The following is a 19505-nucleotide window of genomic DNA, read 5'->3' on the forward strand; positions in this document are numbered from 1 at the left end:
AATTAAATAATAATAAAAATATATATGTGTGGTTAAAAGATGTGCTTTACATGCAACCATTTTGGTCATTGAAATGCATTCAACCCAGGACTCTTATATTATGGAAGAGGTGAGGTGACCACTGCTACCTTTCTAGTTTTGATATTCCGCTTTTAGACTAACAGTAATTGACCTTTTTTTTAAAAAAACAAAAAAGAAAAAAAAAATAGTAATTGACCTTGATACGGGCCAGGCCGACGACTATGGGACTCGTTGGGGCTAAATTTTTGTAAAGCACAAACAAAAATGAAATCAAGTTTCCAAATCCAGATCTAAGTGTGGGTAATTCAGTCCAAATCATAGTATTGGACTGGGTAGATCTGTCTTAAGAAAGTAAACGTCGCCAAGTTGCCACTGGTTTTTGGACTGGATAATTAGCCCGTTATTCAAAATCCTAATAATCCATCGTCTATTTTCTAAACTAGACTTAAAATGGTTCCTCTTAGTTCTACACGGTATAATTAAAGGAAGGTTCATGATCCTTTCCACATTGCATTTTATGTGAAATTTCAAAAAAGATCCATATCCATTTTTAAAAATTAGAATTCAGTCCGTTCCATCCAAATGAGACTATAAAATGTTGAATTTAACACAACCAAACCATCTAAGCATGAGTTAAAGAAAGTGTTTTTAGGTTTTGAAAACCGCATTTTTGGCTAAGCATTTTATCAAGACAACTAAGAAAGAAGGATTTGAGTATGTACGCTTGCATTTTTAGCCCCTTGAATTTTCTCAAATCAGAGATTGGATGAATATATAATAAATTGAAAAATTGAAAATCTAAATTAAAACCTATACCACAAATTTAAAAACCTATACTAGGGCTCTCTAAAATCCTGCAGTTTTCTCTCTGAGTCGCCTCTTCACCATCTCCTTCAAAACGCGCAGTCTCCACGCTTACAATCCGGCCGATTCATGAAAGGAAACAGAGGGCTCCTAAGGTCTGGTTATAGATAAAGAGATGGAGGAGAAAAGTCGAAGAAAGGAAAGAAAAAAACATATAAAGGTATTTTGGGATTTTAAAAAATTGGAGGGATAGATCAAAAAAGAAATGAATTGAGGAGGTAAAATTCATGAAACTCGGTCCTATGAGGGTATTGGGCCAAATTCCCCTAAAGTAAGAGCTCTATCCCATTTACCACATGTAGGACTTAGCCCGTTACTTTTTTTTTTTTTGGGTAAATGAAGTAAGCCCATTTGGGGGTTCTGAAGTCCACAATGTGGATAAACGACATAGGTATTAAACAAACATTTCTGGATTTACCTTATTAAAAAAAAAAACAAAAAAAAAACATTTCTGGATTTAAGCCCAAAACATCGCATCCACTCACAGGCACGCCTTATATTTTAACCCAGTCGGATACATGTATCAACATGAATTAGTCTTCTCTTACATATTACAACTCATGTAATTATGCATTTAACAAAAAAATAATAATAAAAGAAAAATAAAAAAAAATAAAACTCACGGAATAATGCATGTTTCTTTTTTGCCTTTAAGCCAGCTTCTTACTTCTTCATTCTAAAAAATAGAATTGCACCTAATTTAAAACTGAATGAACAAGATTTAAAATAATCCATTTCGATCCAATTCATTTAACATTCTTATATCTTACACCAAAGCCTAATAGGATGATGAATCCTTAGGAATTGCATATCCCTTCTTATACGAAGATAATAAATACATAAAGCCCCGTAGACATATTTTCCTACGTGTACTAGGTCATGCTCAAACAAAAGATTCTTTTAAGACTACTATTCATTAATATATGTTCATATATCTCCCACATTTTCTTTTTTACTCTAATTATATGGCATTCGCCCTCCATATTACAAACACATTTCATATTACTATTCATCATTGCTCAGTTTCCACCTTCTATAGTGTGTAAGTACATATACATTATATATATATTTATGCCCCCCACACCTTACACGCACACACCTCTATACACATTACACACACACACACACACACACACACACACACCCCTCAGCCTCACACACACACACCCCTGTATATGACCATACATTATTTATTCTATGCATATGCTTTCATACACTACACCCACATCCATAATCACGATCCTAACTTTTATACATAATTTATTGCATACATACGCATTCATACAGTATTTTTGAAATTTAATCCAAATATATATATATATAACGAAATTTAAGTGAGGATGTTTTCAACTTTTTAATTTGAGAATAAATAAAATTAATTATTTACAAATGTCAGATTATATTTATTTGTTATAGAAGTTTAAATAAGAATATTTTTAACTTTTCAATTTAAAAATGAGTGAACTTGATCATTTAGAGTTGTTAAATTATATATTGATTATATGCATTTGATGTGATTAATATATGTAATCAATGGCTTTACAGGATCAAACTCAGTTATTCTTAAAGAATCAGTCTAACAGCTTTAAACGATAATAGCTTTCTTCCTATTGCTTGTCGTCTATCTATTCTTTTAAAGCCAATTAAGTGGTTTCTCTAAAGCCAAATTATTAAAAATCACTACTATATTTTTTTTAGCCAAACACTATCGAATAATTTTATCTTCTTTGCAGCACTTTCAAAGATCTAAAAAATCACTCTCAAAAAATACATAACAGCCTTATTAAATAAACGATTTGGTTATTTTAGAAGCTGGTCCCTTATAAGCCCTAGATCCAAAGAACATATCGTTCGGTTTTTTTTTTTTTTTATTATTTTGGTTGAAAAGAACCTATCGTTAAATTTTGAAAAAGTTATACACTTTGGCATCCAAATTATTTTGCAAACTCACCTTTGTATTTTTAAAAATTACACTAACTCTTCTATTTTATGAATTTTGCAAATCTATCTTTGTATTTTCACAATCCACCTAAAAGTGCCTCATGAGTTAGAGATAAGCATAAACTGGTATGAACAGACCAAATTGAATTGATTTGGTTTGATTTAATATTTGATTTGTAATTGATTCGATTCGATTTGACCAATTTTTAACTGAAATGATCCAATCATTAATATTATATATAATTTTTAATATTTTATTGTAATTAATTATAATTTTAGTATAATTTTATGCTTCTAAATTATTTTTGTCAAATGTATTAATAATCAAATTCAAATCATTAAAAAATAATAATATTTCTTTAAAAAATAATTATTCAAAAATTATCGAAGATAGGTCAATTCAGTTTTGTTTGATTCTTTTTTTTTTTTTTTTTTTGGGGATTTAGTTCAGTTTTTTCTTTCCTTTTTTTTTTTTTTTGGGGGGGGGGGGGGGTGCAAAAAAAGGGGGAAAAAACCAACTACTTGAACTAAGGCCCACACCTACCCTGAATTTGACGTTTAATGCAATGTCATATTTTTTCTTTTGCATATATATGTTGAATTTATTTTAAGTAATATATATATATGTGTGTGTGTGTGTGTGTGTGTGTGTGTGTGTGTGTGTGTGTGTGTGTGTGTGTACGTTGAATTTATGGGAATATAGAAATGTCAATTACAGTAGTTAGATGAGAGTTTGACAATTTATATGTACAGTTATATTTAGATGCAACTCTTTGCTCATTAGAATTCAGTTTCAAACTTTAGAATATAAATAATTATTGGCTAAAAAAAAAAAATACAATCATTTTAGCTAAAACTAAAAATTATAGATTTTCGACATCTAACTTGTATATAAAATATTTTAAAAAATGTTTATCAAATTTATTTACTATAGATAATGCTAAATGTTTTTCTAAAAAAAACTTGCTTATAAAATATTTATATAATTTGTTTATCATATGACATAATAAATTATGTGACATTTTTTATGGATATACACACACAAATATGTTAACTAACCCTATATTAACACTTGTCAAGTTAAAAAAACAAAAACAAAAAAAACCTATATTAACACTTTTTATTTGGTAAATATTTTTAATAAATATTATGATATGCGTTGCATTAGTGTAAATTTTTGTTGGTTTATTATTGAATTTCATTTAGCCATTACTTATACATATCTAAATCATATGAAAATTTTGAACTATTAATTTACTATCGCATTATTTAATAAATAAATTTAATTTTGTTATTTATTATTAATAATGATATTTTTTCAAAAAAACTATATAGATAATATAACAATTGACTATGCTAACTACGTTTTAACTTTTTAAACTAAATATTAAAAAAAAATGAACAGTTTCCGATAAAGTATTAGATAGAGATGACATGTGAATCCCAATAATTATACAGCATAATATGGAGGGAGCTTGGAAAGGCACAGAGTCATTGACCAGAAGACTATTGGTCAGACAGAAAATCCTTAACACCGCTCTAGCCCTTAAAAACTGGAATAGGAATGTTTTTGGTTTTTGTCAATCTAGAGTTTTGGACCTCAAAGATAAACTCCAACGGATACAAAGAATTAATCCAACTGATGATAACTTGCTTGAAGAGCAGAGTTTACAATGGGAACTAGATGAGTGGAGAAAAAGATTAGAGCTTCTGTGGCGACAAAAATCAAGAGAATTGTGGATCAATGTAGGTGACAGAAACACCAAATTCTTCCATGCCTCGACAGTTGCAAATAGGAAGAAAATTTTTATACCTGCCCTGAGAGATAGTAATGGAACCTGGAAAACAACTAGGAGCGAAGTGGGAAATCTGCTAGTAGAAGAGTTCATAAAGTTGTTTAAGGCAGACCATTTAAGGAGAAGTGAGAGGATGGGAGAGTTTATCCAAAGTTGTATTACTTATGAAGATAATAGATCTTTAAAAGCCATCCCTTCAGAAGCTGAAATCTGGAACGTGGTGAAAGGGATGCATCCTACTAAATCTCCTGGGCCCGATGGAATGTCTGCAGTATTCTCCTAAAAATATTGGAGCATTGTCGGAAATGATATCACAACCTTGGTTCAGAATGTGCTTAGGTCAGGATGGCTACCAAGAGACCTCAACCGCTCCTTTGTGGTCTTGATTCCAAAAGTGATCGGTGTGTCGGAATCCAAACATCTTAGACCGATAAGCTTGTGTAACATGGTGTATAAGATTATCTCGAAAATCTTATTTGACAGGATCAAGCCGCTGCTTAATAAGATTATTTTGCCAAATCAATTGGCCTTTATTCTCGGTAGATGGATTGGGGAAAATTCCATCTTAGCTAATGAAATTTTGCACTCCATGAAGCGGAAAAAAGGAGTGAAAGGTATTGTAGTTATTAAAGTGGATATGCAGAAGGCATACGATAGGGTTCACTAAGTTGTTATGACCAGGATCCTCATCTTCTTTGGTTTTAAGGACAGATTCGCCAAGCTTGTCCGCAACTGCATTTTCTCTGTTTCGATGGAGCTTTTGCTTAATGGTAGCGTTTTCGGGAAAATTCCTATGGAGAGAGGCCTCCGGCAAGGTAATCCTTTATCTCCCTTTTTATTTATCATCTTAATTGAACTGCTATCTAGGATGCTACACTCTTGGGAATTTGATAGGAAATTTAATGGTGTAAAGCTCGTTCGTCTTGCCCCTCCTATTTCGCACTTGTTATTCACGGATGATATGATCATTTTTTGCAGAGCTAATTTGGAGGAGGTCAGAAATGTCCAAAACTGTCTTCATTTGTATTGTAAGTGGACTGGCCAGGATTTTAATAAGGATAAATCTAGCTGCATTTTTTTCTCATAACGTTCCCGCAAGGACAAAAGCCTTGATTAAGAGATGTTTGGGAATGAAAGAGTTTGACAAAAGAACAAAGCATCTAGGTTTGTCGATGGTGGTGGAGAGGAATAAGTCTCTAGTTTTTTAGGACCTTAAGGACAAGGTGGAAAGCAAGTTTAAAGGTTGGAAGGCTAAATTGTTATCTCAAGCTGGTAGAGCGACTCTAGTGAAACACGTTGCCACATCGATTCCGGTCTATACCATGTCTTCGATCCTTCTCCCTAAAGGGTTGTGTGAGAGCTTAGATAAGATGGCTAGGGATTTCTTATGGAATAACAACCAGAGAGATTCTAGAGGTTTTTATCCAATCGCTTGGAATCGTACCTGCCAACCGAAATTTAATGGAGGTTTGGGCATTAGAAAGCACTGGTCTTTCAATGGAGCCTTGATCGCCAAATTAGGTTGGAACCTCGCCACCAAGGATAATTTACTTTGGGTGAAGGCTTTTAAAGCAAAATATTTTCCTCATTCTTCTTTCATGAATTGAAAAAAGAAAAAAGATTGTTCCTAGTTCTGGAGTGGAATCATGAAGACTAAACCTTTACTTGCTAAAGGTCTATGTTTTAGAGTGGGCAGAGGAGATTCTGTAAATATTTGGGAGGACCGTTGGGTTCCTAATCTCCCGAACTTCCTTTCGAAACCAAGAATTACTTCTGAGTCCACTATAGGAATGGTTAGCTCGTTAAAATTAAGCAATGATCAGTGGAACCATGATTGGCCGGAGAGTCTCTTCGAGTATGAGTCCGCCAAGTGCATAAAGGAAAATTTCTGGGCTAATAATGATCAAGCTGACAAAATCATCTGGATAGGGATCAAATCTGGATCTTTCAAAGTTAAATTGGCTTATAATATGGATGTTGAAGGTGAGGTTAGAAATGAGCAGTGGTGGAAATTCTTGTGGGAAAGCAGGATCCATAAAAGAACCAAGTTTTTCCTTTGGAATCTGACCAATGTAGGGCTTCCTCTATTCTCTAATCTGATTTTTAGAGGTTTATCTTTGGACAATGTGGAATGTCCTCACGGTTGCCAGGCGGTGGAAACGGAACTCCATCTCTTCTTCCACTGCAAAATTGCCAAGAGATTATGGTTTGTGAGCCCGTGGGGTATTAGGTGGAAGAGTTTCGATAACCATGATATTTTTACCCTCCTTAAGTGCATTTCCAACCTGGAGGCTTCCCTTCCAGTTCATCAGGAGGACAAGGCAAATTTCTTCATGTTTAGTGCTCTCACCCTGGAACATATCTGGTGGATTCACAACAAAGTCATCCATGGTGGCCGAGCGGAGAGTTTTGAGCTTGCTCCTGAAGTTGTGATGAAAAGATTCAAGGAGCTTAAGAATGCCATCAGACATGATGTTTCAGATAAGCATCCCCAGACAATAGACATTAATTGTTTTCTGTCTGGCTGGAGAAAACCACCTGAGGGTGTTATCAAGCTTAATTCAGATGCTACTATTAGAACCTCAGGTAGTCATCTGACAGTGATAGCCAGAACTAGCAGAGGTAATGTTCTTCATATCCAAGCTTTTAAATCGAATGTGAATGTCCTAGAAATCACAGAGCTAAAAGCTATTTTGAAAGCCATTCAAGTGGCGAAATTCTTCAATTGGAGCAACATTTAGTTCGAATTCGATGCGTTAAATGTGATCAAAGCTCTTCATAATGACGACTTTAGTAATCTTCACTGGGCGACCGAACCCTTTTTCAATTCCATTTCTTTGTTTTTGGACAATTTCAGTTCTGTTTCTTTTTGTTGGGCCCCTAAGAAAGCTAATGCTTTGGCCCATTTTGTTAGCCACTGGGCTGAGAGCCAAAATATATATGGCCCATTGACCTAGATTGGCTCCCGCAAAATTGGTTCCGTTATATAGTTCGGAAAAGTGCTCTTAAGGACACTCCCCGAAACTAGGTTTTTGCTTCTGCCATCTTTTGGTTTCTAATGAAACTCCGTTCTCAGCCCCAAAAAAATAAAAAAAAATGGTTAGATACGGTCTCAACTTTGTATAAATAGTATTTTCAAGAAATTTGATAAATGTTATTATAAGCGGCACCGCAGTGCTGATGTGGCACAATTTTGAGAGCACTTCTAAATTCACTAAATACCCACAGGCGCACCAAATGTAGAATGGTCTTTTAAAAGCCTTCCTGGCGTAGGCGTGACTCATCATGACCCATTGCTGGCGAATAGTTAAAAAGGGAGTGCCCAACAAAAAGCAAAAGGAAAGGGAGGCTGCGATAGAACACACACTCTTGCTTGTCTCAACTTTCCTCTCTCTCTCTCTCTCTCTCTCTGTCTGTCTCTGTGTCTATGTAGGGATTGCGGAGTAGCCAGCAGCCACACCACACATTCACCCAATCCATCTCAACGCTATGGATTGATCGTTTTCTCGGCGAAATTCTCAATTTCTGACCCAATTGCTCGGTATATCTCTCTCAATTACTTTCGGCTCGCTTAGATATTTGTTTGGTTATTGCTTTGTACTCAGATCGGGGTCGTTTGTTTCCTCGGAAAATATCTCCATTTTCTTGCGGAATTGGTCAAATTTTCGTTGGTCGGATAAAGGGTAGGAATTTTTTCTCTTTTTCCTTTTTTGTGTGTCGGGCTCGATTTTGTGAGGAAATTTTTTTCCGCGGAAGCGAAATGGGTAGTTTGCAGGATTTGGGGAATTTCTTCTGCTTTTCGTAGCATTTCGTAGCAGGGAAGTTGGAAGGGGCTCACATCGGTCCAAATCCACCTAGCCCATTATGGACTTGGGAGCCTATTTTGTACGACATCATTCAGTGCGTCGTATCCAAAGCTCAGCGCTGTGCTGCTTTTTTGTATTTTTTGTATTTTATTTTTCCCTCCAAATTCACATTTTTGGATGTGCTTTTCAAAATTTCAGAAATTATTCTCTGTGTAATCTATCTACTCCGAAACAGATGAAGATCGCCGAGATATCGTCGCCGGACCACCGGCAAGGCCACCATGACTCTCAATTTCAGCAGCAACATCATCTTCATCTCGTCTCTCAAATCGAGTCCTCAATCAAGCAAGCCGAAAACCTCTCGCCGGGAAAGCCATTACCGGTAACAATCTCCGATGATCTCAGAAAATACCTTAATCAGCTTAGCCAACTCGCTCCCTTCCCGAACTCCCTCAAGCTCCTCGTATGGAAGCTCAGCTATCGCCTCTGGAACGCCTGCGTCGACCTCTCCAATGCTGCTTCCATCCGTTCTCGTTATCCCTCCTCCTCTTCATCCTCCAGGAAAGATTCCACCGAAGAGCATGCCAAGCTCCGCCATATCGCCGCCGACCTACTAGCTGTCGCCGGCGGAGTGAGCGGTGTTCCTTCTCCGGTGATCAAGTCCGCCTCGTTCTACCACAAGACCGGATTGATCTGGCATGAGCTTCGGAACTTTGATCTTGCTTCTACCTGCTTCGAGAAAGCCACGGATCTGGTATCGAATTTCGATCTCAACACGATCACGGATGCCGGGGAGAGAAAACTGCTGCTGGATTTGAGCATTGCTAGGTCTCGAACCGCATGGGAAATCTCGGACCAGAATCTTGCGATGACGTTGCTGAACCGGGCGCGGACCTTGCTATTCGGTTTGGCGGAACACTACAAAGCGCTCGCGAGCCAGTACATGATGTTCGGGAAGAGCGTGCTGGCCAAGAGTGAGAGTGGTGGCCTGAGCGAAGCTTTGAGACTGATGAACGAGGCTCTGGATTTGTACGAGAAAGGATTGCATGCGGCGAGAACACGGGAAGAGATGCATGAGCTTAAGGATTTGAGATCAAAGACGCTTCGGTTCGTCTCAGCCATTCATCTGCAGATGGGTGAGTACGAGAGCGTAATCAAGTGCGTGAAGGTGTTGAGAGATGGTGACAGTGGGGAACACCACCATCCAAGCCTTCCCGTGCTGGCCATGAAAGGATGGTTGGGGTTAGGGAGGTTCATGGAGGCGGAGAAGGAGCTAAGGGGCATGGTGGTAAATAAGGGGATTCCGGAGGGCGTTTGGGTATCAGCGGTAGAGGCTTACTTTCAGGCAGCTGGGACGGCCGGAGCAGAGACGGCGAAGGGGGTGTTCCTGGGGCTGTTGGGGCGGTGCCACATCAGTGCCAGCGCCGCCGTGAGGGTCGCCCACAAGGTGGTTGGGGATGGTGGAAGTGGCGGTGAGGGGGCGAGGGTGAGGGCCAAAGTGGTGGCGGAAATCGTGTCGGATGAGAGGGTCGTAGCACTCTTCTCCGGCGAGGCAGCCGGGAAGCAGAGGGTGGCTATGCATGCTCTACTATGGAATTGGTAAGTTCGTAATTCTTTATGCTTATTTGTCTTTTGAAATTCATCGTGCTTTGGTAATGAATTGCCTAACGTGAATTTGAATGGTCGCTTCCATGCTCAATTGAAGTGGCTTATTAGATTTATTTCCCTATGAGCATGTTGAAGGACTGGGGGCTCATTAATAAATATCTTAAATAAATTAACGCCTTGTAATTTCTTTGCATAATTCCAATTAAGTATTATAAGTTTCGATTTGAACTCCAATCGAGGACGAGTTTCTGACAAGGGCAGGGTAAAACATGGTATGAATTCCACCCAATGAGTGAAAAACAGAAGTTAAAGAAATAGTCGAGTCATATTTGGCTTTTTTCTATCTAGTCGGCCCAGCTTGCGATTCACTTTGGTAGTTATGATCTTGTGCTTTCATTATAATTTCATTGATCAATTCTAGTGAGTTGAGGTCTTTCGTTTTACGAAATTTCGATTATTTACTATCTTTTATTAACAGCGCTGCAGATCATTTTCGATCCAAAGACTATGAAACAAGTGCTGAGATTTTCGAAAAATCAATGCTTTATGTTCCATATGATTCAGAGAATAGTATACTCCGAGCCAAGGGCTTCAGAGTTTTGTGTCTCTGCCACCTTGGTCTCTCTCAACTTGATCAAGCTCAAGAATACATCAATGAGGCAGAAAAGGTACATTCTAATGCGTACAAGAAGCTGGAATTCTGGTATTTAAGATCACTGATATCTTGCTTGCAATCTACAAAAAAGTTCACCTTCTAATAATGCCTTGTTTTCATCTCTACAGCTTGAACCCAACATTACTGCTGCCTTCCTGAAGGTTCTCTCACCCAACATTATAAAAATATGTCTTCTCCATTAACTTGTAAAACATATTTAGTTATTGTATTTGTACTGAGTACTAAAACCACAATTTATTCAGATCTTTGCAACAAAATTCTTTAATAAGTTATGAGCAACTTTATAGCTTTTCTATATTATGCAGTTAAAGATCTATCTGCAGAAGAACGACAAGAATAGTTCAATTAATCAGATTCAAGCAATGACAACTTGCCTTGATTTTAGTCTAGACTTTCTCTCCCTTGCGGCGCATGAAGCTGTAGCTTGCCGTGCTCTTACTGTTGCTGTTGCTGCTCTATCTAGTCTCCTTAACTTTTATGCCAATGGAAAATCCATGCCAACACCAGAAGTTGTAGTTCTACGTGCCTTGATTACAATCCTAACTCAAGAGCCTGGCAATGAACTGGAAGTTTTCAAGTTTGTTAAATGGGCTTATAATCGTGCATCTGAGGTTGGCTCTGATTGCTTCTTTGGGAAAGGTGAGGTTGGAAGACGGGAAAGGAATTGGTTTGCGGTGACTTCATGGAACTTAGGGACAAAAACTGGGATGGAGAGGAATTTTGAGTTATGTTCCCATTTCATGAAATTGGCATCCAAATTTTATGGATTTCTGGCTGATTCGGAAGTAGAAGAAAACAGTATCATGGTTTGCAAGTCGTTGATAGTGACTGTATCTGCCATGATTGCTTCAGAGAATCAGAAAAATGCTGCATTGTCTGACAGTGAAGTAAAACAAGTTATCGAATTGCTAGATAGAGCAGGGAAGGTAAGAAATAACTAATTGCCTTTTAGATTCATATAGCATTTTGTGACTTGAATGGTTCTTTTGCAGCACATTATTAAGTAACGTATAGAACTTGCAACCATCTTTGTCTAGCTAAAACTGACTGTCGAAATGATAGGCCTATGTCTTATGGTTTAACGGAGGATCACCTTAAAATGGCGTTCATTTCTTGCCCTGATGCAGATACTGAAGACAAACTCAACAGGAACTCGGCTTAATGATGATCAAGCTAGCAACATTGAGCCCGATCTCTTCTTCATATACACCTTCTGCGCCTATGAAATACAAGGACGGCTCAACGATTTAGGATCACAATTAGTCCTTGTGAAGGGCTTCGCCAGTTCAAAGGTGTGCAACCCCAGATACCTCCTTCAGATTGGCCTCCGCGCCTCACAGGGTCCATGGCCAAATTACGAAATAGCCACTTTTGCTCTAAATGAGTGCCTTTCAGCTCTTCTTTCATCACCATCCCCGGATTACCAAAATGTGGCTCTCATTGTCCGGAAGCTCATTGTAATAGCCAGCATACGCAAGGGTGAAACAGATGATGAAGCATTGCATGCAATGTACAAGCAAGCGTACCGAGTAATGGTTGGTTTGAAGGACGGTGAGTATCCCATTGAAGAGGGAAAATGGCTAGCCACGACGGCTTGGAACAGGGCAGCACTGCCAATGCGGTTAGGTCAGATTGATGTGGGAAAGAAATGGATGAATACTGGTCTGGAACTTGCTAAGCAAGTTCCTAGTATGGAGACTTGCAGGCTATCCATGGAGGATTTTGTTGGTGGCTTGGGGAAGGAATTTTGTGTGCAAAATGATGGCGACAACAGGTCTCAGCTCACTGTATGAATCTATAAATGTACAGGACATTAGCGATTCGTATCTTTTAATAGGAAAGAAGAAGCTAATGAAGGAAAAAAAAAAAAAAAAAAAAAAAAAAAAAAAAAAAAAAAAAAAAAAAGGGAAAAAAAAACGTTCTTATCGTATAAGGATTTTTTTTTTTTTAATTCATTTTTCTCCTATGAGATTAGCCATAAAAATACACAGTCAGCGAGAGTTTGAATTTTCTTCAAATAGCATACTAAAAACATCCATCGTTAAGTGAAGTTGGCTAAACCAGTCAGTCCCTTTTAACTATAATTTAATCGGTAAGTGTTTTTCAATTAAATTCATAAAGTTATGAGTTTGAAATATAAAAAATTATTATAAAGCATTAAAATAATAATAATAATAATAATAATAATAACTGGTTTGATTTAAAAATTGTCCACTTTATTGCTACAATTAAATTTATAATTTGATTAAAATGTTCTTAATTAATATTTTATTTTAGGGATGCTGGCATCAATGTTAGGATATTATATGTGGTTTCATATTATACATATATGATTTCATATTATACATCCTAAATTATTTTTTTAGTATTACACATTCCGAATTTTATTTTTCTTCGCACTCCACTCCTTGTTCAACAGACCTATTACATGCTCGATATATGGAGTAAAATAAATTGTACAACTTAAGATGCAAATATAAAAAAATTTCAAATAAAAAAATTAATTAAAGTATAAAAAAATTAGTAAATAATACTATCACTTTTTAAAGAAATTCGTAAAAGAAATAAATAATTTAAAAATGTAATTATTCAAAAATAAAAATAAAAATCTTTACATATAATAGATATCCCAAAAAAATAAATAAACAAAGACAAATAAAAATTTGCTTTTGCATTAAAAATATTTTTTGGAAAAGTAAAATTTTTATTAAAAATACATATTAGAAAATCTTATTAGTATTTTTTTTTTCTAAATAATAAATATAAATGGAAAAAGTACATGTCATAAACAAAATAATATATTTTATTCTAATAATTTTTTATTTTTTTAGATTATATAAATACTTTATATGTTTTTAAGGATTTTTATTTTTTTTATTACTTTGAATATTTATCATACGTAAACATTAATATTTAAACTTTATAAAAAATAAAATAATTATCCAAGAAAACATAAAGATCAATAGATATTTAAAAATTAAAAAATCATTTTTTGGAAAAATAAAATTTTATAAAAAATACATATTAGAAAATTTTAAAAGTATTTTTTTTAAAAAATAAATAACATATTTATAAAATATAAAAAAATACAAGTGATAAATAAAATAACATATTTTATAAAAATAATCTTTCAAAATTTTATTTTAGCCTTCATGAATACTTGATTGCTTCTTTGTTATAAGTCTTTATTTATTTTTGAATCTCTATAATGTTTAGATATTATTTTTTTTTATATTTTTAAAATTTACATTTGTATTCCTTTAAAATATTATTAATTTATTTAAAAAATGATAATCTTCATTAGTCAAAACAATTTATTGATTTTTCAATAAATATTTTACTTGAAAATTTTTGTATTTTAAATTATATAAAATTGCATTTGCAACCTTATTTTTTGTTCCATGTACGAAACATGTGATAAATCTGTAAAAAAAAATAATAATAATAATAAAATACAAATTACACAAAAATAAAAGGGAATTTCTGGTCCCACTGCCAAATTTATTTTACAGAGTCTCAATATTTTGAAATACAAAAAATACCCAATTTAAAATTTTTTATTTATTTTATTCTTTCTTCTTTTATCCATATCTATTGTCGACTGCTTTGAATATCCAACGATTTACTCAATTGTGGTTGTTCCAAAGCCAAAACTATTGACAAAATTGGTTTACCATAGTTTCAAAAATCTTCATCCGTCTTTAACACGTGGTTCACACCATTCCCATTGATGCTGGACATAAGTGAATGTTTTTGATATTCACCTACCCTTTTCTCGACGAAATTGGTCTCCCCTGCAATGATATCAGCTCCATCCAATCAAATGGGTTCTGCATGTTGTAGATCTTTCCATACCCCCTAAAGCACCCAACAACCTATCGGCTAGAGAAAAATGAGATATTTTTAGTTACTCTGATGCTATAAAAACTCACTTTAGGAGCATTAATTTGGGAAACTAGAAATTGGGTAAAAAGCATTGGAATTGGACCAAACTTTTTACTAGAAGTTTTTGAAGAATGTCGACAATTATATATCCTTCAGTAAATCCATGAGATTTTGAAACTCAATGTTCTTGCTTATCAGATCCCCATTCATCCCCACTAGAGGAGATGGCAGCAAATGAGTTGGGTTTGGAAACGGAAAGAGGAAAAAAATTTGGATATTTTTGACATTTTATCTTATATGGCACTGTAAAGAGCTGAAATAGAAGTGCAAAAAGAATCACAATGCTTTAAAAAAATTTAAAAAATGTAAAATATTAAATTATATATAATTTGGCTTGCATTAGTATCAATATTCTTTTATTTTATAATAAAATACAATTGTTGATTCCATTTTTAGAACAACTGTAATTATTCATTTATATTTCTTTTATCATCATTACCAATTTAGAGTTTAAATAATAGTTATTAACTGCCATCTTGACTTGTAATAATTCAATTTTTGTCTTATGCTCCTAACTTAACTTATCTTCTTTAATTCTTCCCTATCTGGCTGTCTAGTGAACTATGGTAGGTATTAGTCTAAGGCGGATCGATTTTTAAAATTCTATTCCTGTTTCTATGGGAAATTTTCATCATCCTATTTCTGCAGTTTTTTTTGTTTCTTTAAAAATAGGACTGATTGAGGACGATTTTTTTTTTTTTATAATTTTTTTATAATTTTTTTTATTTTTTATTTTTATAATAGCATAATGTAAATTCAATGCACAACCTTGCACGTATACACAAACGTGACCAAGTAGCAGCATTATTACAAGCAAAAAAATTTTCTAGTGAAGCATGCAAACCAGATAAGTTAACACAACTAGCTAACCAACATAATAATCAGTGAAAAGAATAAATGTTTCTAGCTAATATTTCAGACCAAAAACCAACAGCTCATATCATCAGGTATACCAGAAAACATAAACAGTAAACATACCAGAAAAATAGAGGAGATAGAACTAACAAAGAGCACAAGTATTTTAACCTGGTTCAATTACCAGATTGATAACATACATCCACGAGCCAGCAAAAGGAGCATCTTCGTTAATGGAGAAGAAAATATTACAACCACACCAGGTCGCCCTCTGTTTTTCAACAAAAGAACAACCCCTGTTTTCTAATCTTTTTTTTTTTTTTTTTTTTTTTTTTTTTTTTTTTCCACATCAGCAATCCTTTTTTCATATTAATCTTTTCAAAAGGAGCACAAGTATTTTTTCTTTCTGTTTTCCCACATCAACGAAAGAACAACCACATCAGCACAACAACACTTTTTTCATTTTAATCCTTTTTTTTTCTTTTTATTTTCCCAAATGCTTCACTCAAAAAATAAAAAAAATTCTTCTTTTAACTTTCATTAGCTGAGTTTTTTTCATTGGCTGAAAAAATCAAGAAATTAAAATCCAAATTGACAACATTTTACCTGTTGAAAGGCTGGCTATTTGTGAGGGCTGTTTGTGAAGGTGATGGTCGGTAAGGACCTTGCTTGGTGGCGGTGAAGCTTGTTGGCGGCAGGATGCAGCTTGGTGCGGCAGCGGCAGCAGCTGTTTGTGAGGGAAGGCTGTGCAAAGATGATGTCGGCGGCCGAGTTGAGGGCTATGCGAAATTGATGACCGGTGGCCGAGTTGAGGGCTGTGTGAAGGTGTGAAGGGGCTGTGCAAAGGTGATGATAGTCGGCCATAGTTGAGGGTTGTGAGAAGGTGATGACAGTCAGCCACGGCCAGAGTTGAGGGCCGTGAGAAAGAGAGTTGAGGGCTGCTTGTTAGGGCTTGTAAGAAGAAAGAATAGGGGAATTTAGCCCAATACCTTTATTTGAAACTTTATTTGAAACGTGTTAACGAAATCTACCCATTTTGATTGAATTTTTTTTGTTTTACCTTTTCATTTTCATATATTTCCAAATTACCCATTTCAAATATCAAAAAGAAAAAATCAAGCCCTAAACGGAGCATGACGAAGAAGGAGAGGGAGAGAAAGTGAGAAAAAATGGCAAAACGGCTTGGGAGGACCAAAGAGTTCTTCAGGAGGAGGGACAGAAGTCAATAATCATGGTTTAGATGGTTTCTTCCTTGTCGAATCTAAGATGAAAGTGCAGGGATTAAAGCGTGGAACTGAAAGCCTATCTAGGAATTTGCAGGTGATGTATGTTTTGTCGCTGGACAAGTCAAATCTGGCTGTTTCAAAATATCAGGCTGAGTGCATGGATGCTAAAGGATTAGTAGAAACCATCAAACTTCAACGGTAAGTTGCTGTGAAATATGTTTATATTAATTTTATTTTATTTTTCTAAAAATAATTAATTTCACATCAAGATTCAACGTTTTGGAACTTCTAAATTACTCCTTCATTCATAGTTTGTCACAATTAGACAAAAGATAATGGCAGTATCTGGTTTTTGCTTGAATTATTCACTTTCTTATTTGGTAAGGCCGATAATTCCCAAGGAAAATACTTTATAAAGGAGTATGACTTTGTAAACTGTAGTGTCTTTTTTTTTTTGTTTTTTTTTTTTTTGGGAGCTATTTGGGACATGTTGAGAGAAGTATTTTTTAATTCAAACTTGTCCCCAAAAAAAATAAAATAAAATAAAAATCCCCAGTTTCATTATCCTAAATTTTTAAAATTTTTGTTCCTTCTTCTATTTTCCATGCACCAAATACTAAAGAATTTTCAAAATCAATTTCTGGAAAATGATTCCTCATTGAAATAATGTAATAAACATTTTAGTGTGTTATTCATACAAGTAAAACATTTTCCTTAAGATTTCTTATTGGACTACTAAAAAAAAAATTTCTAATGGAGTGAATTATTTATCATTCTTGTGTTGTAAATTAAAGTGCTTAGAGTTTGGATGTTTATCTCTAGGCAATATATCTTTTATTTGAATTTCTTATGGATTATTTGAATAGACTGGCTTCAACCATTTGAAGGTTTCTAAATTAGAAATGGAAAGTTAAAAGGACATTTCTTTTTCCTTGACCCATAATTTCTATGGCTCTAAAAGTTTCTTGACTAGATCATGGAAGACAGCTAAATGTTAATGTGGACCATGTTGTGATTATATTAAATTAATAATAACTAAAAAGTTACAATGCTGATAATGATTTATATTAAGTTTTACACAGCTTTCTAGACAAAATTCTTGCTAGTTTGTTTTCAGAATTTATAATGATAAAAACTAGGGCTTGAGGTTTTGTTTATTTGCCATAAATGTTTGGCATGTTCATCTTATAGTTCGTATAACAAAGAAAAGTACGAAAGCATTACCATCAATGGGTCCTAATATGTTGCTGGATGTTACCTTGCGGAAAGATGCCCAACTTCAAATATTATGCAAACTTAATGAACCTAAAATATCCTAGCCTTGAGAGGATTTAGTCTCTCAAACAATAATTTAAAGTTAAATACAAATTCTCTATTATTGTAATAAAAGCATTAAAACAATCTTTGGTTGTTTTCTTCTATACATGGAAATTAAATTTACAACCAATGGAGTACCAAAAAAAAGAAAAGAAAATGATAATGAATGTAAATGACCATAAATTTTCTTGCTCCCTATCTATTTGAGAAGATTTTAACAAGAAAAACTTGCATGTGTTTGAAGTCATGAACTGCCTCTGATAGTTACTGAAAACTAAACAGACAATTTATGTTGGTGTTGCTTGTCTTGGGACAATTTTGTTTGGTTACCATCTCGGATACGACTTACTCTAGCAATAAGATAGCATGCTCTGTTTTGCTTTGAGCTTTTTTAATTTAATTTCAATATTAAAGTAAGAGGTAGTACTGAATAATATTTATTACAGGATACATGATATAATTACAAATCTCAAGTCCTTGTTACTTTTTTCTTCAGACGCAACCTTCCAAGCCTTTTAAGATAAACTTATTCCATGCATGAGGTTTACCATAGTGTTCTTGTTTATTTGCTGTAGGGTTGTCAACGTCTCTCTTGAGTACCCTTTCAAGGATCTTGGGATTGCTGAAAACTTTATATTACAAGGCTTGAGCAATAATTCTTACCTTTGTTTTTTGTATTTGGTTTTTCCCTTTTCTAGTTGTTTTGTTTTTTTAATCACAAATTTTCTTTTCTTATTAGAAGTTAGAACAGCTTATATATCATATTAAATGAAGTAAAGTGCAAGAAACATTTATCATTTTACATTTCTAGTTGAAATTCAAGATATATTTATTCTAATTCTGATATACTTTTCTTCCATTTGATGTTCTTACCTACCAGAAGGATCACAATGATAACTAGTTTACTTGTTGGAAATGGCAAACTGAACTATGGAGTGAGTGACTTCAAGGAAAAATGTTGTAGAAGATCTTCATGGATCACCAGCATGACTTTTAGCATATGCATACAGAAAGAAATTTCATGATATGCTAAGGATCTTAGTACTAAAAACAATTTACATGTACTAAATCTTACTAGCTAGGGGTATGTTATAGCTTAAATCTTAAGCTGGATATGTATTTAGTTTATCCACTTAATTATGCTATATAACAACTATGCAATGTTCTATACATGTTATTAGTAGTCCTATTGGTGATAAGGTGCTTTATATTTTGCTTATGCTATCTTAGTAGTCCGTTGGAAAAAATATTAACATAGATGCATTGAAGAAATGTATTAGTACAAGACAATGGTCTCATATATATTATGAAATAATTGCAATAACAATTATGGATAGGATTGCCTAAAGGTGATATATAAACCTATTCTTTCATCGTGTATTTTAATTGGTAAAAAAGTAAATTTATGCCCCTGTTTTTTATTTCTTTCATGCACAGACTATATATATAT

At 34.4% G+C, this 19505-nt stretch overlaps 3 protein-coding genes and 2 long non-coding RNA genes across 8 annotated transcripts; 4 read left to right on the plus strand and 1 right to left on the minus strand.

Annotated features, from left to right (window-relative positions):
• The first annotated feature begins 4290 nt into the window (after nucleotides 1-4290).
• LOC132799408 (uncharacterized) lies at nucleotides 4291-4905 on the plus strand. Its single transcript, XM_060811213.1, has one exon. The coding sequence runs from the start codon at nucleotides 4291-4293 to the stop codon at nucleotides 4903-4905; it is 615 nt and encodes a 204-aa protein (XP_060667196.1).
• Nucleotides 4906-6268: 1363 nt separating this feature from the next.
• LOC132799409 (uncharacterized) lies at nucleotides 6269-7363 on the plus strand. Its single transcript, XM_060811214.1, has one exon. The coding sequence runs from the start codon at nucleotides 6269-6271 to the stop codon at nucleotides 7361-7363; it is 1095 nt and encodes a 364-aa protein (XP_060667197.1).
• A 311-nt stretch (nucleotides 7364-7674) lies between these two features.
• On the plus strand, nucleotides 7675-12728 carry LOC107422047 (TPR repeat-containing protein ZIP4-like). 3 transcript variants are annotated; one of them, XM_060820400.1, is made up of 6 exons: nucleotides 7675-8305; nucleotides 8664-10027; nucleotides 10515-10704; nucleotides 10820-10852; nucleotides 11018-11638; nucleotides 11840-12728. In XM_060820400.1, exons 2-6 carry the CDS (start codon nucleotides 8664-8666, stop codon nucleotides 12503-12505), a joined length of 2874 nt encoding a protein of 957 aa, XP_060676383.1. In that variant the 5' UTR covers nucleotides 7675-8305; the 3' UTR covers nucleotides 12506-12728. The 3 variants fall into 3 exon arrangements, with proteins under 3 accessions (XP_060676383.1, XP_060676381.1, XP_060676382.1); XM_060820399.1 differs by having other exon boundaries at nucleotides 7676-8163; XM_060820398.1 differs by having other exon boundaries at nucleotides 7675-10027.
• Nucleotides 12729-14138: 1410 nt separating this feature from the next.
• Nucleotides 14139-16903, minus strand: LOC112492335 (uncharacterized). Its single transcript, XR_003056656.3, has 2 exons — nucleotides 16119-16903; nucleotides 14139-14594 (listed from the first exon to the last, which is right to left on the minus strand). It is a non-coding gene; the product is annotated as an uncharacterized LOC112492335 (long non-coding RNA).
• Nucleotides 16796-19225, plus strand: LOC132799531 (uncharacterized). 2 transcript variants are annotated; one of them, XR_009634247.1, is made up of 2 exons: nucleotides 16796-16936; nucleotides 18936-19225. It is a non-coding gene; the product is annotated as an uncharacterized LOC132799531 (long non-coding RNA). The 2 variants fall into 2 exon arrangements; XR_009634246.1 differs by having other exon boundaries at nucleotides 16797-16936; nucleotides 18631-19225.
• Nucleotides 19226-19505: the final 280 nt, after the last annotated feature.

This window comes from Ziziphus jujuba, chromosome 9 (assembly GCF_031755915.1).
Source record: "Ziziphus jujuba cultivar Dongzao chromosome 9, ASM3175591v1".
Lineage (NCBI taxonomy): Eukaryota > Viridiplantae > Streptophyta > Magnoliopsida > Rosales > Rhamnaceae > Ziziphus > Ziziphus jujuba.

Bases quoted from the DNA above. Each gene is read 5' to 3' on its own strand.
- LOC132799408 (XM_060811213.1), top strand. From the start codon at position 4,291: ATGGAGGGAGCTTGGAAAGGCACAGAGTCATTGACCAGAAGACTATTG.
- LOC132799409 (XM_060811214.1), top strand. From the start codon at position 6,269: ATGAAGACTAAACCTTTACTTGCTAAAGGTCTATGTTTTAGAGTGGGC.
- LOC107422047 (XM_060820398.1), top strand. From the start codon at position 8,487: ATGGACTTGGGAGCCTATTTTGTACGACATCATTCAGTGCGTCGTATC. The intron at 10,028-10,514 runs GTAAGTTCGTAA...TTTTATTAACAG, and splicing joins CATGCTCTACTATGGAATTG to CGCTGCAGATCATTTTCGAT. The intron at 10,853-11,017 runs GTTCTCTCACCC...TATATTATGCAG, and splicing joins TTACTGCTGCCTTCCTGAAG to TTAAAGATCTATCTGCAGAA.